This window comes from Falco biarmicus, chromosome 3 (genome assembly GCF_023638135.1).
Source record: "Falco biarmicus isolate bFalBia1 chromosome 3, bFalBia1.pri, whole genome shotgun sequence".
Lineage (NCBI taxonomy): Eukaryota > Metazoa > Chordata > Aves > Falconiformes > Falconidae > Falco > Falco biarmicus.
In genome coordinates this window covers 98,676,044-98,701,151 of record NC_079290.1, presented here as the reverse complement: position 1 = coordinate 98,701,151, position 25,108 = coordinate 98,676,044, and the positions used below count along the sequence as shown (strand labels likewise).

The following is a 25,108-nucleotide window of genomic DNA, read 5'->3' as shown; positions in this document are numbered from 1 at the left end:
TCAAAGGAACACTATGCAAACACTGCTATCTTTCCTCTATGATCTTTATCTAGTTACAAAACTGCATGTTAAGGACAGGAGGCAACTGCTCTGATGTAGAATTTAAGTGTAAAACAACACTGCTGCTTTAAAATGTTCGGCAATAGGGTAAAAAGTGGTTTAAGCCAAAGGAAGCTTTCCTAACAAAGACACAGCAGACCCTCTATCTCCAAGATTGTATGCATTTGCTTCCGATTAAAACAACCCCCAATATTCCAGCCACATATTTGATTGTAAATTAATTCTATTTAGGGACTGAAGGAAATCAATTGCTTATAAAGAAAGCTTTACTCAAAACAAAACACCACCCAACCCCCAACAAAAAGCCCTATAAATTCAAATACATAGAACTAAAGGGGAAAATAATTAAAACGAAAACATAGTTGTCAAACTAATAATTACTGAAAAAACTTCCAAATACATTAAAACATTAAAAAAGTAATTAATTTTACAGTGTACTTACTCCTTGAAAAAAGACTTTGCATAGCAGTTTTGTTAATATTGAATTGTCCCGTGAGTTCTGATCATTTGAGAAATCATAATAAAGACAGTTTACTTGATTCCTGGAAACTCAGTGGGAGATGCCAAACTAAGTTTTACTCACGTTATCATTAATTCAAAGGAACTAATCACACAGATTTAGCTAACTTTGCTGATTAAAAAAATACCCACACGCAAAAAACCTCACCAGTGTTCCTGTGCAAGGTCTACAGCTGGTATGAAGAGGAAGAAGAGAAAGCCTGTGAAGCAGTATGACTCAATATCTAGAAGATAAAAGCACACCTTTCTCCAGGGTCAACAGGAACCATTACTAGTTGCATGGAGCTTGGATTTCACCATTTAGGAAAACGTCAGTTAAGTGAATATTCACAACTAGAAGAAGGCTTATTCTAGTAAACCAAAACATTTGTGGTTAGAAAAATTTGAAGATTTCATACCTACATTAAAAACGTTTTCATTTGTCAGCTCATCGTTTTAAGTACAACTCCACAATGTTCTGGGAAATGAACGATGCCATCAATGCTTCAATAGAGAAAGGGCTAGGCAGCATGTGATTTGACTGTAATAAAATACTTGAAACAATTTAGTTAATAAATACCAGTAAAAAGGAGACTGCTCCCTTACAGATTTTTACTGAAAACAAGAGGGAAAGCCAGACAGAAAAGCAGTTAAAATCAGTATACTCCCACTAACATATTACAAGTAAATACAGGGTTGGGTAGTGGAGGGGATTGGTTTTTTGTTTGTTTGTTTTTTAAAAATCCTCTGGATCTCAATTTGTTCTGCAAAACAGAAAAAGCCTTCAGAGCAACTTAGGTTTTCAGCAAATGCAATGATTCTCAATCTGCTTCCTGAAAGGAAACAAATCCCTGAAGAACCTCCTGGGTCTGCTGTGTGAGCGTGGAAGTTCACAGGGAAAACTCACTAGTTTTAACAGAGGCAGACACTACTCTTACATGCTCTCACTAGATGGGCTGTTCCTGAAAGCGTCAGAGCTGGGGCTTAGCGTTAGCTGCATCCTCTGTTCTTACAAACTAACCTAAAGAGAGAGCCTGAGAGATTAAACTAAATGCTAGAAAAAAATTTTTCTTTTGTACTTTTTTTCCCCGTCAGGCAGGAAGCAAACAGATAAATTTATGAATCAAGGGGGAGCTGCTGCAAGTTTTCACAGGTAAAGTGTTTTTACAGTAACAGTCACATTTATTTTTCACTTCCATCTTTTGAAAGAGCTCTGGCAGTTAAAAATCAAAATACAAAGTCAGAGAACTGAAAAGTATTTCTGTAAATTTCAAACTGCTACTGATTCACATTAGAGACAATATACAGCACAATACAGAGTCTTACAGAAAAGAATTTGGAGAATTGCTATTGATGAATTTAGTGATCATCTGACACAACTGTTGCTTCTCAAGAGCTATTTAGTAGTACATCCCGATGTACTTGCTTCTCACCTGAACCAAAAGGCTCATTCTTTGAGTTTAAATCTCTTTTGAAAGAATTTGTGTCTGGAAATATATGGAGGGGTCTTCTGCTTTTTTGGAATGCTAATAAATGTAGTACACATCATGAGACCGTGTTCGAAAGATGGCTAAACTGATCTTTAAAATCAGAGGAAACTGGAGAAAATCTTGCATTTATGCATACAGAAGTAACAAGCTTTTACACTTGAAGATTTTATGGGCTAGGAAATAATAATTACGCTCTATTTATAGCATCCTTTTCCTGAATGACATATTAACTTCATTCCTTGTTTAGAACACTCACCAAGAAGTGCTGGTTTGCCTGACACTTGCTAATTCCAGGACATACTGCTCTATAATCTTTCACTTCCTCCTTCCACCTGCCATAAAAAGCATTTTTTTGCATAGTATCTGTTTTTCACAGCATAGACCCTGTATTAAGATTAGTTCTAAATAGTTATCTTAGCAACTGTTTATCAGATGCTCAGGCATATGGGCAAAGATGTACGGATTACACAGACATATAGAATTATCTGTCCTGGGAAGGCAAGAATCAACACTGAAGTCATTCCAAACAAATCACTGCTTGTCTAATTTGAGAAAGTGTCAAGTCCTCTAAGTTAGTACAAAAAATATTTTTTTAAACAAAAAAAGTGAAGATCTTGAATACAGATTCATTCAATTTAGAGGGGCTGTTAAGTTAGTTTGCAATAAGTTTTCCTTACATTTGACTGTTCTTTCCTCTTCAGTGTGTTAGAGGGGCTGTCAACTTTGCTAATTCTTAGCTTAAAAGAAATCCTATTAGCAGTGACTTACCTTCAAACAAAGAGACTAAATTCAAATTATAAAGTTGCATTTATAATGAAAACTCAGCATATTCTATGAAATATTCAAAATTCTTTATTTCAGGCCAGTATTGTTACAGGCATCCATCTCTTCTTCCTCCGCACTTGCATATGATCAAAGCTGGCACTCCCAACCACCAAAAAACTTCAATGGTTGTTACAGTGCAGGCACGAAGTAGCCAAACAGCTTTACTTTCATTAAGCAAAGCCATGATTGTGCTCTAACAGCATTTATTACCAGTGCATAGATTGTTCTCTCCTCCTAAGAGCAAACAAGGAGGAATTTCCCTTAACTGAAGGAACACAGATGGCAGCTCTGCTACTAAAGCAGTCATTTCATCCGTGGAAGAATGATAGTATCTGGACACAACCGCTTACTGGTTCACATCGGCTTACTCAGAACTGCATTAAACATCCTTGCAGTCTCCATTACTGCTTTTGTTATCATAATCACTATCAAAAGTTCCACATTTGAAGAACCAACAGGATTTTTAAAAAGTAAAACAATTAAAAAAACCCTAGAAGGCTCTTGGTATTGCAGTACCCTCACCTAAAACCCTGCTTCCTAACCATGATTTAAAATCTCTTTTCTTTCCAGAAACATCAATTCCCCACCATCAAGAAGGTAGCACCAGAGACACTTCGTATCACTTAACCCTAAGTTAACACAACTAGTGTATTGTACTGCATTTCAAACTTCCAGTTACAGTGGTAAAGCTAACAATTAGCAAATGGAATGAGTATGAGATACTTACATGTCCCAAAGGCAAGCTAGTCACAAAAACCCTCTACAAATATATTACAAACAAAGCTAGCAGCAAACACTGCTATCATTACACATACTCTTTCATGAAACATGACTGATTGGACAGCCATCTGGAGAACAAGCTGATAACTATGTTATAAAAATAGCAAAACAAGTATTTGATCATAGTAACTGTATGAAGTGTTAGGAGGGAAGTAAGCATGGTTCAGTTAACACAAATTCTAGTTATACAAGAGTGCCTCCAAGCCACAAAACACGTAGTTTCAGTTTTACATTAATCAAGACTTCCGTCTGCTACATGCAACTGACCCCGGCAAGCATGTCTGAATAGGCAACGGAACACAATTCCATAGATTCTTCTCTACAGGATGCAGCCCCATAGGATTGGCAGGAATGCCCGTCTTTGCTTGTATGACACTTTGTAGCAGCAAGGTGTACTGCAGTTCAGAGCGGAGAGAATTGGCAAAAACGCATATACCATGCTTTCATCAGAGGTAAGTTTCAAAATATGCACGGTAAGTGTACAGTTTGTCTCTAGGCACATCTTTGGTTACATTCTCAATACAGTCTGCTTTACAAAAAAAAAAATAAATAAAACAGTCAACACTTGGCTAAAGTCCAGGCAAAGATAAAACTTTTTTTTTTCTTTTTCAGAAACCAAGTCCCTCTAAATTGACGATTTATTATATCCATAACCGATAAAATCCCAGTGCTACAGTAAGGCACGTAAATACTGAACCTGAAAGAAAATAAAAACGAGGAAGGAAATGGAGACATTAAATCATTAGCTCTTGGAACATTTCTTCAGAAAGCTATGTACACATCTTACTACAATACTAGAACTATAACCACCACCACTTCCCCATGTTAAGAAAATAAGATTTTGATTCATAACAAACAATTTCAACATGGAGGGGCACAAAATTGACAAATAAGAAAAAAAAAAAGAAAAAGAATGCAGGAAAACTGGTCTGGAAAACTATCAAAAGGACGAAAGAAACCCTTAGCTGCTTACATTCCAAAAAAGATCAAACAGCAAGTTACAACTGTAAAGTGAGGAAGCAAGTAACAGGATTATTAAATCACTGTCAAGTATTCAGCGAACAAAGAAATGAAAGCTATCTTTAACAAGGGTTATCAGTTTGAAATTTCTTACATTTCCATTTAAATGAAATTAACTTTTAAATCAACACAAAATAGTTTTGCCACTGTTTGCAACAGGAACACTTCAAACACAACACAAATTATTATTTTTTTCTCTCCCATGCAGAGTTCAACGTGTTGTTGAGCAGGGATGGTGGGGAAAAGAACTTCCTCTCATTTTAATAAAGCACCTTTTATTTTCCGGTAATGGTTCTCTCTAAAGGATATGCCTGAATAGACGTAAGTGATTGTACTTGTGACAAAATCCATTGTAAAAGAATAATCAGAAAATCTAAACCAGAATAATAATTTTCTACTGCAAACCTGCTCATTCGATAGCACTGCATACTCAGTAGCAAAATGTCAAAATATTAAAGTTACCCAGGGCAATAATGTAGGCGCACACACATAGTACTTTTGTAATGCACATGCCTGAAAAATGGGAGTTTAGAGAATACATGGCACTGAACAGTCAGAAAAGCTGAAATGTTCCATTTTGCACACAGCCCTCCATCAGACAGATGAAGAAATCCTAACATGCATGCAGCAGGCTGCTTTTATAAATTAAGTCAGGCACAGAAGAACTTTTTGGCCCTTGTTAACAGGCTATCTTTTAGATTTCTTATATACATCATTATTACAGCATAAAGCAGGGGAAAAAACCCCAAGTCATACAGCCACAGCCCATGCAAAATCAAGTCGCATATCATAGGAAACTTTGCCTCGGTTAAGTACACAAATAAGGCTGCTAATCTTGACTGAGACTATTTCAGGTATTTTTTTTAATCTGGGCCTTTATGAATACAGTCAATCGAGAGTTTGCCAAGTATTTAACAATGTTTAACAGTTTCACTGTCAGAGACAACCATCAGATTCCTTACCTGCCAAGTACTTAATATTATCAAGCTTGTGCGATTCCAGCATTGTTTTCAGATCTGCAACTTCTGTGTCTATTTTTCTGTCTGTCTGCGTCAGAGCTCGATCTTGTTGTGCGTGCTAAAAACCAAAGCAACAAAACGATGCTATTTGCATAGTTTTGAGTTTATGTATAAGTTTAACCCATCCCTTCAAGCTGTATTTTTGGTTCCTCCTTAAACGTATTTACTTTGCATTCAAAGAGAACAAGTTCCTTCCTAGCTGATTATATTCAAGGAATTGAGTAATCTGGTGAAATCAGGGAATGTAGATGATTACATGTTACTTAACATGTAATCTAGCAAGTGGCAGAACTGTATGACTTTCTTATCTCAATCTAGCAGCATAAATATTAGCTTCAGTCTGTCTTTCAGTGCACCGATATTAAAGTCACTGCTCAACTGTAAGAGCTATTGAGAAGTCTAAGAGCTTCTTGTGACAAAAACATACCAGAGCATAAAGATTTATGGATCATTAGAAAAACTGAGAAATGGTCTTCTGATTTAAAAAGCATGTCTTCATCTTATAATGAGTTCTACCACAAAACCAGCTACAAATTCAGAATCTGATTATGACAGAAGACAGGACTTCTGTAAAAAAAAAAAAAGGATATAATTATTACTCAGAAAAGACTGAAAGATCAAACTTGCAAAACCTAGAACAGCTGCCGAGTTGCTGATATTTTCAAATCAGCAGTACCGAAACACTGTGAAATCAGTTAATGATTTACTGCTAGACTTCTTCCTCGGGATAAGTGCCTATACTACAGGAAGGAAACAAAAGGAAGAGGAAATGCTTAGTAAAACACTCCTCTAGAATGAAGCCAAATGAATCTAGCAATGTGTTTCCGTCTCACTGAACACGGGGGTGGAGGTGGGGATAAATTAATTTTACATTAAGAGTTGAATTCCATCTAGAGAAAATACTACATGCACGAAGTTTCAAAACAAAGTCATTACTGAACATTTTATACATACACATGCAGAGGGTTCAATCATGTATATATATATATATAAAATATACCCTTTTTTATTATGTAGACACGTCAGTTACCTGTACCAGTATGAAAATACCCTGGGAAATAATAAAGCACAATGACATTTTGTACATTAAAGTGCCTAAAGACATGAAAAATTCCAAAAAGAATACCAGGTCAATAACACAAATACAAAAAGATTTGCTGTGTAATAATCAGCTACCAAGTTCTTACCAATTCCACTATTTCTGTCCTCATTTCAAGTAGTTTTCTTTCATTAAGTGAGTACTAGAGGGGAGGGGGACAAAAAAGGAAGAAAAAAGAAAGAGATAAACAAGATATTGTCATTAAACATTCCCTGCCCTTAAAAGCATGTTTCTTTGTTTCCAAGTTCTGTAGAAAACTGAACCTGAACAAGATCATTGTCTAACACTTAGGAGACAGTACTGGAGGATAATTGTCCTTTGGAAAAGCACAATTTAGACAGGTGTTCATCCACACTCCTCTGAACTGTACAGCACAAGTCCATCAGACACTCATCTTCTGCAAAAACTGTATCTATTAATAAGTAGCTGGAAGAAAGGTTGGCCAATTTGCCTTTCAGAAGAGCAAAGCTCTACGATTCTGAACAGTTAACTAATCCATTGAGGATATACATGCACAAATAAGACTGAACCATCTACCTTCTTCAGGAAAGGGAGTACAGATTTAAAACATTGTATCAAACTTGGCTAACACAGAAATGTTTAGCCAGCACTGCACCTGCTCACCACTTGTTTGTTCTGACCATCATGTCATGATACATTTGTTAAATATAGAACATTTGTATCTCATGTTAAGCCATTTGTAGAACATCAGAAGTTGTGGTTTATTTTTAAGTCACAACTATTTGGGTTCAAGGAAAGTTAAATCCAAATTAAAGAAGAATACCTTTAAGGCAGGTTACCTTTTTGACACACGAACAGGCATGATTTACCTTGACATCTACAATGGCTCCTGTCCTACTACTGGAGCAATTAAGTTATTGATAGAGATGCTAACCCACCAGTCTATAGTGCGGAGTATTAAGGTCACCGGGCACCCATCTCACAATCCTCCGTTACACAGCAATCACCTCATCTGCTGACATTCCCATGTGGAAAGTCACTTCATTTTTCCTCCATTCTGGAAGCTTATTCCACTTCAGTAGTAAACTCAGATTAATCTACATAAATGCTTCAGCATTGAAAAACCCTCCTTAAAGATCTAAAGCTCTCTTGGGACTTTTGACTGATCGAAACATGAAGTTAAGAGACAGCAGGATGCTACAAATGTATAAAATGACATAGTAAAAGACAAATAACAGTATGTCTACAATTAGCAGCAGCTAGTGACTGTTTCATTAAACGAGGAGAGGTATACCAAAAAAATTCAACATTGTATATAAATAGACATTTTTACAAGCAGCAAGATGGCAGAATATTTATAAAAGAATCTAATTAAAATTATGTTTGAGGTGAAATCTCATTGCAGATTTTGGACCTCACATTAATAAACGGATACTATCAAAAGAACCATGACATTTTAAATAAACAATTTTATGTACTGAAACAGTTTGTCTATTTTACTTTTAAATGATACTGTTAGCCAAATAACATATTTTCTGAATAATTTATATTCTACAAGCTCTTTAAACTTAGGTTTAAGACAGCGAACTACATCTCTACAAAAAGACTACTTTCACTGCAATGTATCACCACACATCTATAATAACACCAACGTATTGAAAAAGGAGGAAAAACAAGGTTAAGCTTCCCCCCTGAAATCCAGCAGGGAGATTCCCCCTTAAGTCCATGTTTTTCACAGTGCAGAGAAAATCCAGTTTGGCAGATGCATCTTGAGGTTTTTAACAGCAAGCTTAGAGACACCATGATGCATGAACACATGAAAATATATATGGAATTTTGTACCCTACTTCAAGTTTTTAAATCACATCTGTATCACTGCAGATATAAAGCATAAACAGATGTGCATTAAGCAACATAGGATTCTCCAAAAAATGTAAAGTGGAATCAAATAATTAAAAAATAAAGCATTTAGAGATTGAAACATTAAAGATTGACCACATCAGTGTTAAATTAAGAAATTCTCCTTCAGTACTTACTTCAAGCAAAACTGAAGGATAAGGACATTTTACTTAGTGCTTCAAGTTAAATCAGTTTAACCTTAGGACATTTCTCTTCTGAGTAGTAACTTAGTAAGAAAACAGAGCACTGTACCAAATACTAGGAAGAAAATTAACTCTATCCCAGCCAAAACAAGGTCACACAGTAACCTTTAACTACCCTAAGTTTTACCTTCAGAAAGTTAGACATTCAGCCTCAAGTCACATTACAATTGAAGTAAATATGATAATGATGCTCTGCCTACTATAGAAAATACTGGATTACATCTCTCCCCCAGCTCAGCATATATACTACAACTGCTCCCCATTCATCTGCCTTCTTCCTTTTCTGCTTGTACATGGCAGAGATGGCAACTAAAGTGGGGGAGTGGGGGGAAGAAACTAGAAGTTTTCATAGAAACTATGAAATTATAGTTGCACAACGGACTGCAAAGTTGGTCAGCTTTTGCTGACTTTTCGCACAGTTTGCTTTTTGTTGGAGGCAGTCAAAACAATGTAGTGTTCTGCACAACCGAGTCCAGATTCCAGGATCCTACGTAAATACACAAGAAAACACTAGTGCTGAATTTATCACTGGTGAAATGTTTTAAAATAGATTTTGTATGCCTGAAGCATTGCGAAGCTTATAATTTACACAGTTAATACATTCCATGTGATGATTTTTTAAAACATTAGCATGTAGTATTAACATTTAAATGAGAATTCTACCTGCTCAAATTGTACTTTATTCAAGCATCTACCATGGGATAACAGACTGTTAGTCATAATAAATCACTGACACAGCTGTTACCTAAACTAATTATTGTGAAAAACGTCAAGGGGCACACACAGAAGGTAAGTGATATCTACTTGAACAGTTCTTATTGCCTAGACTGGAGATAAATATTATGTGTTCATTACACACCTGTGAAAAAGGACCAAATAAGAAATAATATTAATAGAAAAATATCATTAAAAGATCTTTCAATTTAGAATATGCAACTTCTTTGAGCACCTAAAAGCTATTAAAAAAATATCTATGGGAACAGAACTCTAGATACTAGAGTGTTATATATAATGCAAAAACTTGTTAATCTTCTAATTCTTCATCTGTGTTATTCTAATTTAAGATCACATTGATTCAGTTCTATCAGATATTTCAAAGTTCAAAACGATCTGAACCAGTATCAGTTCCAAATAAAAGAAAATTGTAACTATTTTCACAATAGGTACTTCCTGACAAACTAGCTACGCTATAAATTCTTTAGCTATAGGCAAATGAATCATCTTCAGTGATGACACATTTAATAAATATGTAAGTTTAATCAGGTGTGAAAAGAGACATATACTAATAACATAGAAAACCTCTAGGCAGCTAGTCAGCATATTTAGATTAAATACAAATATCTGATATATTTAAGTGTAATATGTTAATCCGGATATTAAACCAACATCAAAACAGACAGACATACAAAACCAAACATGGCACCTTGTACTATAGCAGCATAAGGATGAGTAACTTGGATTACTACCACCTTGAAGCTGAGTGATACTATAGATAAGTACGAAAATGCTCTTTGGGTAAGATGCTCTTACACAAATTTGGAGAGGACTCCATGTAGAGATGTTTCTAGAAGAAAGTAGCTAAAACTTACCAATTCTTTTACTCTGCTCTTCTCTAGGTTTAGGTTTAACTTGTTATCTGCACGAACTTTGGTAATTTCATCCTAATGGGAAAAAAAAGATAGAGCAGCATGCATGATTTTCTATTTAAGCACGAGCAGAAAGAATTAGACAAATATATTGCGCCTTTCCTTACACATCTCAGGAATGAATCTTCTCTCTAACTAGTGTACATAATTTTCAAAAGTGTAAGTATTCCTAAAATACTCAAGAATTGGATCTCACAATCAAAATCTAACAATTGATTTTAAAATCAGAACACTGAGAACAGCACTTAATTGAGAGCATATCCTTCTATAAATGCTGGGAACGTTTCCTATACCCTCTAACTCTCTCTGATTTCTAGAAATCCAAGGTCTAGGTACCCCTATAAGTTGGACTTGCTCCACAAAGCAACCTGAATCCTCAAAATAACTTCAAAAGGAGTTTCTAACCTTCCAGTGTAAAAAAAGCATTCAGAAAAAGCTATAGGCATTTTAGAAGTCACAAGATGTTTATTATATTTTTTAAAAACCTAACTTTTCAAAACTACTCTAAGTTGCAGACTTCCATTTTATTTCATCAGTGACTGCGATTCCTGCTTTTCTCAGTGACAGCTGCCATTTTAATGCAACCTCCTGGCAGGAATTCCAGCCAGCTGACAGTTTGTCATGCGGCAAACTGCTGATCAGATGAATGTGTGGGAGAAGCAAAAGATTGCTGATGTTCTGGGAGTTTCTAGTATTAAAACCAAGTAAGCATCTCTCAAGTAGGCCAATGTCAACTAGTCAAGAGTTCATTAAGTTAGTATGGACAATAATCAGACTCAATTTCTATGTTTGAATTTTTGAACTGGTTTATGATTTAGATGTCATTACAACACGATACATTACAGTTTAATCAATCAAAAATTAGAAATAATTTTTTCTTAAACTTCTACAACATTGCATCTTTTTGTCTTTTAAAGGAAAATGTACAAGCAAACATAAAATAACTTGCCCTTGTGAGAATTACATTTACAGCTTAAAGTTAAATTTAAGACATCTAGCTTTTAAGAAAAGATTACTCACACCCTTGATGCTCTACCAGTGGATTATACTAACTCATTAATATGCAACTAAAACTACAAAATAAGTTACAATTCAAAAATTAGATGCCAAAAGTATTTTTAAATGGTATTATGAAAACAGTTGTATTAAGCACTTCATAATACAGTACTAAACATGCAGGATTAGCCTTGAGAAATTTATATTCTCCTTTTTAAGAGGACAATACAAAAAGACATTGATGAGAATAGGAAAGAAATGGCAAGGAGGCAGTAGGCTGAGTTTGGCCACATGGACAGCTAGCTCAAGTCCACAGTCTGACAGTTTCACAGACAAATCCTAGGGAAGGAAGAGCGTTCCATCCTTCCACCTAAGAAGGACATTTCAGCAGGAAACAGTAGTTCTCAAATAAGATGTCCATACTCCCTAAAAGCAGTTAATGTTCCTAGTTTCCAATCATAATCACTCTTGCAAGACTGTTTGTTTCTGTGTAAAGGCTGCTTTTGACTCCACACCCATTGAAATAACAGATTTTAAGATGTTTCTTATGGTAGAAGGGTATTTGGAGTGCTATTCCAGCCAAACAAACGAAGAACAGAAACACAGCACTGATGCTTAAACCTGGTAAGAATAAGAATAAGTACATTTTCTACAGAGAGTCTGTTTTCTTGTAATGGTTATTTGGTTATATGGTCCCAAACTTTGTGGTCTAAAGCAGCCATTTAAAAGCTATTGTAAATTTTGGACAGCTAACAGGTAAGTCTTCAAAACACAACACCAAACCCACAACCAAAACTCAAACCAATTAGCAATTCTAAAAGCATGCTGCACCTTTACATGTAACAGGCAGCCCTAAAAGCAGAACTCGACTCAGCCTTAACCATGACATAGCAGCTGCTTTCTGAAACTGAATTAAGGACACATAAGTGAAAAAAAAAAGTACACATGGAATTGTCTTTGTTGCAGCTCACAGTATACCATCAACTGCAATTTCAGTATCCTGTGTATCACAATTAAGTACAGCTTTTACATTTGTTATTTTTTATTTTCAAAGCAAACTACACAGGTGTCAATTCTTAATTCTGTTGGTACCGTATCTTACCATGACTTGCTTCTTTATCTGCTGGAGTTCAAGTTTTATTTTCTGAAAGAGCAGAAAAAAATTGTGCACTTTATTACTGTACATAAACCCATGTAATCTAGAAACACTGATGAATTTGCATGATCAATAACAATGTCTATAATGCATAATGTGAAAAAGAAGGCAAACCAAGCGTGGTTTAACTATGTCCTCGGTACACGTACAGGTATGTGCGTATACACACATGTTTACTCAGTACTGTGCACTTCCAAACAGCACAAGACAGAAGCCAGTGATGTCCCACAGCAGTAAAAATGGCCAACAGCATAGGATGGCATTAACAAGAGTAAAAGCAGCAGGCTGAAGGAAGTGGTTATTCCCCATGTTCAGCACTTGCGAGCCTGCACTGAGTGCTGTGTCCAGTTTTAGGCTCCCTGGTAAAAGACAGACATTGACAGACTGGAGCAAGTCCAGTGGAGGGTCATGAAGATGACAGGGGGCCGAAGCACACTATGTTGGGGACGGGCAGTGAGGAGGACAGAGAGCTGGGTTTCTTCAGCTTTAAAAGATGGCTAAATGGCAATCACACTGCAGCCTGCAACCACCTAACGTTCTCTAGAGGTCCTTTCTAATCCAAATTTTTTCTATTACTTTATCTCTTTCAAAAGATACATGGAACAGGTAGAGCTGTAGCATCTTCTATCATGGAGATCATCCAGTCCAATCCCCTGCTCAAAGCAGGGGCAACTAGAGCAGGTTGCTCAGGGCCATGTCCAGTTGGGGTTTGCGTATCTCCAGGACAGGGAGTCCACAGCCTCTCTGGGTATCCTATTCCAGTGCTCTACCACCTTTACAATAAAAAGGGTTTTCTTATGTTTAAACAGAATTTCCTGCATTTTGATCTGTGTCAATTTCCTATTGTTCTGCCACTGGACAACACTGGAAAGAGCCTGTCTCTTCTTTATACCCTCTCTTCAATATGTGAATACATTGATGAAATCCCCTGAGCCTTCTCTTCTCCAGGCTAAGCACTGCCAGCTCTCACAGGCTTTCCTCATAGGTCAGATGCTCCAGTCACTTACTTGTCATCTTGTTGGACAGTTTGTTGACTCTGTCTAGCACGTCCATGCCCCCTTGCACTGGAGAGCCCAGAACTAGACCAAACACTCCCGATGAAGTCTTACCAGGGCCAAGCAGAGGAGAAGGATCACCTCCCTTGACCCACTGTCAGCCCCCCTAACACAGCCCAGGAGGCTGTTGGCCACCTTTGCCACAAGGGTTCATCACTGGCTTGTGGTCAACTTGGTGCCCACCAGGATGCTCAGGGCCCTTTCTGCAGAGTTGCTTTCCAGCTAGTCACCCCCAGCCTGTCCCAGTGCATGGCACTATCCCTCCCCAGGGGCAGGACTTGCCATTTGTATTTGTTCCACTTCAGGAGATTCCTGTCGGCCCATTTCCCCGGCCTGCTGATGTCCCTCTGAATGGCAGCACAACTGCCTGGTGTATCAGCCACTGCTCCCAGCTTTGAATCATCTGCAGACTTGCTGAGGGTTCACTCTGCCCCATCAACAAGATCATTAATGAAGGTGTTAAACCATACTGGCCCCAGAGCCAACCCCTTGGGTACGAGACTTTTTTTACACCATGGGAAAAAATAAGCAAGTGCTAGAGTAGCACTTTCCAAAATAGTGATTTTTACCTCATTTTCTGAACGAAGTGCTGAAAATTCACTTTTTTCCAAAATAATCATGTCCTTTTTCACGCCACCAATATGGGACATTACTTGCTGAAGTGCAATTTCCTTTAAAAGAACAAAGAAAAACCTCAGAAGATGTAACAACTATAATGCTTTTTCTCATCTGTGCCTACAAATATGACAGGTTATTTTGGTACCCCAAAAGTTTTAATTCAGGAATTTCAGATTGAGTATCTGAGTTTCAGAAAGCAAGATAAATCAAGGGACGGTGGCAAAATAAGTAAGTTGGCCACGTTTGACAAAATTAGCAGACCAGAATAATTCAGTTAATAGCCTAGGAAATAGTTTCTTCCAAGTCTTCAAATTCTTAAGGTAGCACCGGCATTAGGGAGAGAAGAGGTGTCTCTGAGCTAAGCGAGAAAACCCTGCTTTCAGACCTAAACTCCTCAGCGCAACCATACTGGTTTGTAGTTACCTCCTTTGTTACCTCACCCTGCAAGAGGGCTCACTCTGCTTCGCTACTCAGAATCACGCACTATACTTACAGTTTTAATTGCTCTGCTCAGCCTGTTACACTGAACTGACAGAAGACAAACAAGAATGCTCTGCAATTTTCAAGGACGGCAAAGTCTGGAGACATTGTTCTAGCTCCTACACAATCCACACATGCCAACAGGGACTGCCTTTTCTCTTCTCTGAAGATCTCCTTCTAATAAGTAGTCCCTTGGTTTTGATTCTGGACTAAGAACCCTACAAATCTGACACAGCCACTCAGGAAATGCTACTCTAACTTGCAGCATTATATTTCCAAGCGGCATCTGGAGGAGCCTCACCAGGTAGCCTGGCCACAAGACTGAAAAAACGGGGTCAGTGTACTGCACACATTACAAAAAGTCTACAGAAAGAGTACTGCCATGGACACCTCTTCTCTTACTCCCAGATGTCTCCAATCTTGCTTTTGTTCTCTCTTCAATGAACTCAGAAAACAGAGAACAGAATCTTCTACATTCCTTCTCTTCCTGATGTCTATACACACACACACACACTTATTTTTCCATAAGGTTTTATCTAACCAGTGCAAAACTATCTTTTTCATACCCAACTATGGCCTAATGGTAATAACTACATCCAGAACGTTCCAAACCTTATTCCAATTCCTCATTCTCTTTTGGCACAAGACCTTATGCAAAAAGACTACAAAGAAGTACAGGTTTATCATGTTGCCCAGAATTCATGGCATGCACACCTCCTGAGCTGCTTTATCTTAGCACGCCATACAAACCTGCACCTTTAAATCTTAATGGCAAAAAGTCACCTAAGGGTCAAATCTGAGTCTCAGAAAACATCTACCATCAGTAGCAACATTGAATTCAGTACAAAACGAAGGAAAACTTGTTTACTTTCATTCAAAAAGGCTGAGCACAGAAGGATGTTGAGATTGCTTATTGCAGACTGCTTACTTAAAATACAACCAACCGCAGGAGAAAGGGTCCCTTTAGTGTTGCATTCCCTGACAGACTGTGGAACAAGTTCAGCGCAGGAGGAGGAAGCACTCACATGTCTTCTTAGCCTGGAATCTAAAAGCTAGGAATGATGGGCTGGAACCTCCCTAGATGGAAGGCAGTGCAAAATCCAGGTATCCCACTTCTAAATGAGATGTTGTACTGCCAAGACTATTATATTACCAAGACAGCAGCTGCTGTTTTCTCATGTTTTAAGACAGCAGCCTTGTTACTATGAAATAACTTAAAGCTTGTGCTCAGAAGGTGAGGAGTTGGGGCTGTAAAGCCCAGCCTCACGGAGCGGCCGAAGAGGTTGTATGCTTCTTGTCAGCACTATCTCACAAGCTTATGTGGCAGGGAATCCAGCATAGCAGATATTGTGAAAGCCATTCAAAGATGCTCAAGTTCCACATGCAGTGAATCATGTCTTACTCTGAATTGCAGTTTCATTTCTGAAGTCAGATGCCTAACAGCTCAACATGGCAATATTCAACACTGTCATGACCAATTCCTTAGACGGATTTACCGTTGTATGAGTTGACAAAGGGCCGTCACCCTTCCCCACCCCCCCAAAAAAAATGACAAAAAAAAGAAAAAACACAGCCAGTATTAGAACACGCCTTGCCTCCAGACCCAATTACTCATCAAAGCAATCATTCCCTCAGAAGTCGAAGCTAACAATCCAGTTCACTTGTACACCATTTCTTGGTAGCCAGGAAGGATCTCTGCAGATATTCAGCATTATCAGTCAACCTCCAAGCAAGTTTTCTTCACTTCCTCCCACCAAAACGTACATGCTGGGTAGGTTTAGAGGATACCACAAACAATGTATGCATCAAAGGAAAAGGAGATAGACTTCTATATTAGCATACAAACTATACACTTTCCTACATCTTATCAGTGTATACAACTACACCAATTATGCCCTAAAAACATCATATAAAAAAAAAATTCAGCTCAATTCTGACACAATATGAATGTCATTGTGACATGAAGAGATAAATAGAAAGGTACCATATAACAGGGTAGTAACAGAAGGAAACTGTACTTCCTTGTTACAAGTCCACAAAAGAATAAGTAGGAGCTGTAACTATTCAAATCCATGTATTGAATACCTCCTATGTCTGTCTAAAAGCCTTCTAAGTGATTCTATTTCACACTATAATAAGGCTGAAACGAAAAAGCTACCCGTGGTTTGCATACCAGCTCACAGCACCTAAATCTCAAGGTCCACCACAACACAAATATTTGATGAAGTCAAGACAAATTTAACTAGCCAACAGATACACACAGGGATGTTTGTTCTTCATGTTCGCACTTCTAAAATATCTCATCTAACAAATAATAACTAGCAACATATATTTCATTAGCAGGCATACAATGTTTTGATTTACTTTAGGCCCATTGTTGTCTCTGATCTAACCTGTTGTACTTTGGTGACCATGTCCTTGTAAATCATATCCAGGTTGGTGTTCATAATTTCCACTAATGCAGATACAATGACCTCCGACTGCCGAGTTGTGAACCCTAAGCAAAACAAAATGCAACAACATTCAGAAAAAGATCTTAATCTGAACAGTTTACAGAAACGCCACTTGCTATACTCAGCGCCAAGTTGAAATGAATGTCAGTTATGAAAGACACTAAAACACTCCTCTTGATCCAGCACTAACAAAAGAACACAACTAGTCAGTACATCCAAGTTCCTCCACCTCACAATTATGTTTGTGACATAGTATAGCTGCTTCTGTAGCACAGCACTATTACAATTATCAGCAGGATAAATGCTGGAAATTATCTAGAAGTATTCTGGAATGTCATGTGTCACATGTGGTTATTTCTATGAGCAAGAATTCTCACCTGAAAAGCAGACACTTAATTTCATTATACTTTGAATCTTCCAGTACCGCTGAAGATGTGCAAAACTCAGCAGTTGAAAAAAGCTAACTGCTCTGATTTTAGGCCTACGAGCCTCTGAGTCCCTATTAGAAACTTTTCAAATTGAATATATTGCGAACTATGGTAAAACATTGTCACTAGAAATACTCTCAACTTCTTCACTTTCAAAATGTAGAAGCAAAAATTCCATGAACAAGATTTGATCATTATGAGAAGAAACACTTGGAAAAGCATGATTGTTTCAAACTAACTAGCAGTTGGCACATACGGGGTCTGAGAGTGAGACGCTTTCAATAGCTGAGCTAGTGCAATAGTTTGCCACCACCAAAGGGAAGAAGAGATACCCCTCTCTCCTTATCCCTCATCCCCAGGGCTCATTCAACTAGCATCTCAGACTACCAATCCAGCAAAAGAGCTGGCGACTTTTCTGAGAATTAGGTTGGCCCGTGGAAAGAGAGAAAAGCCATGTGGCAGGGGAAAGAGAGCAGACACTCTCCTTTTCAGGGATGGAGAGCTGTTAAAAGCCAATATAGCTGTACAGAACTTCACCTTAGAATACCTTCCCCACCTCAGCAACATTAGTGTGAACCCAAAATAATCTATTCCCTTATGTTTTAGCATAAAAGCAGCCATATTTCAAATAGTATTCTACGATCTGTCCTAGAAGCTGCATTTTACATAGTATTCTGCATTCAATCCTATTGTATTACATTGTTATATATTCAGGGTGTTATATACTAAATACGTTGGAATCCAATTAATACATTTTAAACCACTACCTTGAAAACTCTGTTTCTTACTCCAAATTCTTAAAATTTAATTTCTTTTTAGCATTTTAATTACCATTAGAATAACACATTGTTCCAATCAAAGTTATATAAGCTCACTGTTTCCTTTTGGAAGTAGAAAACCCCCTACAAGTTCTTATCCAGTGTATATAAAAATATATCTGTAAAACTGAAGCTGTAACATCACACATCAAAGAGAAGTAACAGACTTTGTAAACTAAAACAACACTCATAAAATCCCATTTAAAAAAGCCACCTGTTTCCAGCAAATTACCATTTTCTTCCAAGAGGCATACCAGCGCATGAGTGTCAAAAAAAAGCTTCCTATTCCCCAGTAAGGAAATATTCCCTTTGCTTTGTAAAGACGATGATGCAGAGATGCTTACATCTGAAAAAAAAGAGATGAAAAAAATGTAAGTTACTTTTAAGAAAGAATAATTAATCAAATTGTTTGCTTTCCTGGAATTTCCTTACTACCCCAAATACTTTTTATTTATGACAAAATTTTAGATTGTGCGTCGAGATTAACACAGCTTGCTTCAAACTGAAAAGGTATCGAACGAACAAGCGCAAGAGCTTGAAAACAGAATACGCTACTGCTGTACTTGTGAAACGCTCTCCAAGAGGATGTCCTGGAAAACCCCCACCAAGTGTCAGGGTCTGGAAACTTGTTCCTTTACCATCGCCAGCACAACCGGTGGAAGCTGTGAGCACTTCCAAGCTTTGCAGACTAAACTCACAGGCTCTTTCCATTCTCTGTTAAAAACACAAACCTTTGTCGGTTGCCTTTCTGACAAAAATCACTCACAAACTGCCATTTAACATTTTTACAGAAAATATTTTCAACGCTGAATGCAAACCTAAGCCAGCGTAGTTTCCACTGGGACACTCACATAACCCAGCTGGCGGGAAGAACGCAAGCTGGAACGTGAGGTAAATCGTCAGGAGGCCGAACTCTCTGTCCCGAAAGACGTTGTATTTTCAGACATATATTTTATTTTAGCCGTATCTATAACCATGAATATATATTTAAGACGTATATTTTAAGACAACTGGACAAAAGACACGGCTATGGCTTAGCTGCCTTACAGATCAATAAAAAACAGCCAATTTAGCCTTCGGGGGAGAAAACCCCTTCCCCTAACCGCCGCTACGGGCAGCCTCCACCGCTGCCGCGGAGGGCGGCGGTGCCCTGCAGACCCCCGGCTCCCCCAGCCTCGGTGACTCCCCACCCCGCCCCCCCGCTCTCCTCACCCCGCTCCCCGCAGCGGCTCTCCCTGCCGGCCCCGCCGACGCGCCTCCCCCACCCCTCGCTGCCGGTAACGGCGGCCGCGGGGCCCCGCGGCGCGGCCGGGCGCTGCCACTCGCTGAGGCGGCGGCGCGCGGGGGAGGGGGCCGCGCGGCCGTCACGTGAGGCGGCGGCGACGGGCGGGAGGGCGCCGTCCGCGCAGCGCGACCGCAGCAGCAGCAGCAGCGCCCGCCTTCCACCGCTCACTGCCGCGGCCGCCTGGCCCCTGGCCATAGCCGCGCCGCCCGGTCCCGACGACGGATAGAGGGGAGGAAGGAGGGGAACGGCTGCTGCCGCGCCCGCCGCTACAAGGAGGACGCCATCGCCGAGCACGGGCCGCCCCGGCGCTTCACTTCCGCCGCGCGCCGTGTCTCACTTCCGCCTCCGGCACGTGGCGAAGCAGGCGGGTGGTGCCGCCAGCGGCCGCGGTTGATTCTGTGGCTCACGCGGCGGCCGCGCCGAGAAACGCGGGGCGGGCGGGCGGAGCCGGTACCCTCCCGGGGGGTCGCGGCGGCACCGGCGCTGCCCGGCCCCCGTGGGCCGCGACCCGGGCTTGCTGGGGCGCCAGGAGCTAGCTGCTAGCAGCACAGGCTCTCCAGGCGTCGCGCAGCTAGCCCCATCCTTTACTGAAGTGAATAAAAGAGCATTTTGGGAGGGTGGTTTGTGCCGGTCCCGGTCCCCGTCCCACTGCCGCCCCCACCTCATGTTTACGTTGTGTTTAGTTCTGGGCCAAGAGCAGCATTCAGCAGCCAAAAGGGCCCTGATGTCAGGTGTCAGTGTTACTAACGCAGTAATGAGCAGAATTTAGGGAACTGGGTGGATCTGGAGCCTTAGTTAAGAACTAGGTCTTAGAACTTAAGGATTCAAAAAGTCTGGGGCCTTAATGGAACACTTCCCTTGGCGCGGGAGCGGGCCAGGCCGCGCGTTAGCACTGCATGGCAGCACGGGTGATACAGGTGGCCTTTAGCCTTACATGCTGGTAAAGCAAGTTTACTTAATATTTGCAGGGAATTAATAGGAGAGGAAACCAGCTTGGCCCACTGCCATTTTCTGTGGTGCGCATACTTCACGGCAAGGCTGTTGGCCTGTTCTGCTGCCGAAAGATCGGCCGGAGAATCATTCTAAGACTTATTTTGAAGTTTCGAAAGCAGGGGTGGTTCGTTACGGTGCTGGGAGTACAGGGGTATCTCCTCCTAATGTGCTCACCTTGTCCTCAAATATGTCCTTTATATTCTGCATTCATTTTTCCAGGATCCTTATATATTTCGTTATCTGCCCAAGATTCATTTACATTAGTCCCTCCTTTTGCACATGCGTAGTTTCTTTTGAACTGAGTCGAAGGGCTGCTTTTGCAACCACTGACCCAAATTCATTCCCAAATACTCCATGACCTGGTCATCTTAGTCCTGTTACGATGTTACTTGGCAAAACCTGCTGGGTTTCCATGAGGTTCGATCAGTTCTTTTCTCTTACCTGTGAAGTTCAATCAGTTCTTTTATCCTAGATGTTCCTTTCAAGTTAGATCATAAATTTTGTCCGTTCAATACCACACCTTCTTGATCACTAGCTGAACAATTACACTAATATAAGGACTTCTCGTTTACAATTGAGTAATTATACTAAGGCTGCGCATATACTAAGGTTATACATTAAACCTAAGGTTATACATATACTGTTATACATTAACGCCCTGGCATCACTGGTATGGGTTGCATACATGTTCACAAAAAACACGTGGCACCTTTTGTTCTTGCCAGAATCGATAATTATGGTTGGTCACTATGAAGATGGAACCACCCAGCTCCATGCGGAGGCAGGTGAACCACCATGGCACGGCTCATCCCAGCGGCTGGGACAATGCGTGTGCACGAGGCCAGCGTCTATTGCAGCAACTCCCTCCAGCTGCTGGCGTGGTAAAGCAGAATGCTAGAAGCCGTCGCTCTTACTACAAAAATAAGCTATAAATAATACCTTTCTGATATACTGAAGTGGTAATCTACTTGCGGGCTCATCCTACATGAATAGCCATTTCCCAAACCGCTTGCACTGCACAAGTTGGGGGGCATGGGTGGGCTCACCCACACAGTTGTTTGTTTTCATTATAAATAAAAGCAGAAACTTGCCTAATGTGCCTTGCATCTGCTTGGCTGTTGTATGCACGTTGCCTGGCATTAGCATGGCAGTAAATGCTGACATTTGTGAGCCTGCAGGCAGTTGTGTTTTCATCTATGGATGATTCAGAAATTGGCACAGTGTATTTTCTGTGATACTCTTTCTTCGATACTCTTTCTTCAATGATCCTTTTCAAAGCTCTGTGCTTGCTATGACAATTGAAAGGCAAAATTATGACTACTGAGCTGTCTCCTTTTGCATCATCTGCCGGTTTGCGTTTTGCAGGTGATTTCTGCTCTTGGATACAATGGCAGAGGATGCATGCAAGAAGCGCTGTATCGATGAGGGCTGTGATTGCAGCTGGAGTCAGCCCATTCCAGGTCAAATACACCCACGTGCTGGCCATCACACAGTGCCTGTTTTCATCTTCTTGAAGGGAAGGAAAGTCACTACCGCTGGCTACAGAGATCTCCTCGTGCAGCTGACTTTCCGTCTTTGTGTCAGAGATCAACTCATTCATTTTTCCCGCTTCCTGCTGTCATCTCCCATGTCCCCTGTTTCGACCATCTCCACGTTGAAGGTTGGTGGATATGAACCAGCAGGTGGATTCACCGAGGCCTGGGGGCACCCTCGGTGGGCTGCAGTAACTTCAGGGCTATCAGTTTTGCTAACTGGGCATCAGGGACTAATTCCTGCATGAAAAGGCATAAGCAGTGTAGTCACAAGCCAGGAAAGGACGGGACAAACAACTTTCTGCTGTCTCATGATTCTAGGCTGCTTAATGCTTGGCTTTAATCTATCCATTGCCCCATGGAAGTCATTAGGTCTTACTCAGGGACTATAAATGAAGCAAGTGCTGAAGGTTACATGCTTAGTGGCCTGAAAACTTTCTCCCTGCTGGCACACAGCGTTCGTGGATCAAAGAGTTATAACCCCCTTGGCTGCAACAGTGAAATCTGCAGAGCAGGATTAAGAAGTTGTGGATGACCTTAAAAACTGGGGTAACAGAAATGGCGAAGTGATGCAAAGCGCAAAATAAGGACTAATAATACCTGCTGTACTTTTAGGTGAAGACTGAAGGGGAGAGTAACACGAGCTCTGAGAGGTATGGTTGACCCACCGATGTGCTATGGCCACGAGGAAAGCAAACGTAACACTAAGGTGCATCAAGTAGGGTATTTTTAGTGGAGTTTCATGGAAAGTTTCATTGACCCTTGAGTATAATGTCATTTCAAATACAAACCACAGTTATCCAATACAGGAAATTTGAATTCATATTCACACTGGCCACCTAGCATCAATGGAATAATTAAGGGGAGTGGAGTTTTTTCTGTCGTGGGTGGTTAAAAAGAGATTGGCTTGTTTAGCTTAGCGAAACAAAGCTTGAGAGGGAATCTTGTTTCCATCTGTAAACAAAACAGGAGCTTAAAAATAGGCAGAGAAGAAAAAAGAAATGCTTTGTGCAAAAGGACATTATTGAGAAAGGAACATTTGGTGTGAAGTGGCCAGAAATAAATGTCGATTGGAAATTAAAAGGTTTTTACTCAACAGAACAGCCCTTGTGAAAAGCTTCCCAACAGGAATTGGGAGGGATCAACAACTGAAATCAGGTTTTAGATGGATGTGGTTGGCTTGTGAAAGGGATTTTACGATGCCGTTACTTGTAATAGCAAGTTCTTGTGCCTTTGCATTAATTTTCCACTATAGAGGTTTTTCACTTTCCCCCCTTCAAGCACCTGGTACTAGCCAGTGTCAGAGAAAGATGAATGAGCTAAAGGGACCACAGGTGCAATCCAAAATAGCATTGAATAGTCCTGTTACTTAGAATGTTTTAGCACAGTGACTGTATAGAGTTGAGAGGGATTAACAGCTGTCATGGGTGATGAATACCACAAACTGCTCTTAATTCTAAATGGGAAAAGCTAAAAACCTCCCAGGCTGGAAAAGAATGAGAGTCACCAGTGCATGAATGCTTTCCCACTTTGAAGGGATTAAAAAAAAAAAAAAAAAAAAAAAAAAGCTATAACAGCATTCAAATGAATATGCAAATGATAAGGTGCATTTGTGCATTTGGAGTCATCTCGGTGCTGTTCAATCAGGGATAAGTGTGCCCCAATGGTTTTAAAGCAAAGGCGGCATGTGACATACTGAAGATGGAAAATAAAGCAATATAATTTTTTTTCCCTTGTCTACAGCAGATAATAATTTTAAGTGTTCAAAATCTTCTGTTCTTTTCAGGTGGATGCATAGGTGAAGTCCTTCTCTGTTATTTTGCTTCCCTTTTAGTGGAGAAAGCAATGATAACTGTGTCATTTATTTCTTCCATTATATTTGTTTATATATGAGAACGGGTATATTATTCGTAACGAAGAATCACTGAGGAATAAAGCTAAAATGATCCTACCCGTAGATGGCAGCAACTGCTAATGGTGCTGGCTGTCAGTGCTGCTCCAGTTCAAAGTCATAGGACCCAGACAAGGTTTAAACCAATCGACCTGATCCCCCAAGTTGCTAAACAGGCATTCCAGGGATCTTAAAATGGGGTCATGCACCAAGCTCCTTGCAGAAACCCCCAGCAGAACACATCTCCTGGAAGCTGGTTCAATTGCCAGAAATAACCCTACTGTGATTTCTTCATGGAAGGAGGTATAATATTTATTCAAGTGCTATGCTTGACATCAATAAGAAATGGCATTTGTATTAGAATATTAAATCTTGCTATGTTTTCATCAGTCGTGTTTGACCTGTATAAGGAGCAGATAAATACCATCTATGTTTAAAGCTATCAAAGCTGAGTGCCTTACAATGGAGAGCAATTTGGACCAATATCCCTTCCCACCAACCCAAGAATTACCTTGTATAGAAAACATCGATGCATCCGCCACCTTTGACTAAATAAAGGCGGGAGGAATCGTTCTCATGGCACGGAAGGGCAGCAGTGGCTGCCTCTGATTGCCATATGCAGGAAGACAGCAGTGAGGGAGGAAGTTGTCTGTAGGAGTTACTTATTTTTTCTTTATCTTTACACCTAGGGAATCATGTAAGTTGCAAATAAGAATTTCATGTCTCTACAACCCTGGTCTTACTTCTTTCCTAAAGGAGTCCCGCAGTGGGATTGTCAGGCAGGACTTCCGTTGCTGCATTTCAATCGCTCCTTGGAGATCCGGCTTATACTGACAGGAGATTCAGAACAAAATGTAATTTCTGAGCAAGCGAATAGGGGAAGAGTAGATTGAAGTTTTGGAG

At 39.9% G+C, this 25,108-nt stretch overlaps 1 protein-coding gene across 3 annotated transcripts in view; it reads right to left on the bottom strand.

The window, feature by feature from the left end:
• The window catches only part of MCUR1 (mitochondrial calcium uniporter regulator 1), a 44,442-nt gene extending 24,328 nt beyond the window's left edge, over positions 1–20,114 (bottom strand). Inside the window, exons 1-9 of one of the 3 annotated variants that reach the window (XM_056331210.1) lie at positions 19,717–20,113; positions 18,737–18,850; positions 17,199–17,302; positions 14,277–14,378; positions 12,599–12,640; positions 10,444–10,515; positions 6,880–6,933; positions 5,636–5,750; positions 2,878–3,107 (exon numbers count right to left, since the gene is read on the bottom strand). In XM_056331210.1, coding sequence (XP_056187185.1) covers positions 3,067–3,107; positions 5,636–5,750; positions 6,880–6,933; positions 10,444–10,515; positions 12,599–12,640; positions 14,277–14,378; positions 17,199–17,302; positions 18,737–18,850; positions 19,717–19,984 — 912 coding nt within the window. In that variant the 5' untranslated portion in view covers positions 19,985–20,113 and the 3' untranslated portion in view covers positions 2,878–3,066. Of the gene's footprint in view, positions 1–2,877; positions 4,351–5,635; positions 5,751–6,879; positions 6,934–10,443; positions 10,516–12,598; positions 12,641–14,276; positions 14,379–17,198; positions 17,303–18,736; positions 18,851–19,716 lie in introns of those variants that run through there. The other 2 variants (XM_056331208.1, XM_056331209.1) reach the window with 2 other exon arrangements.
• Between the last annotated feature and the right edge of the window lie 4,994 nt (positions 20,115–25,108).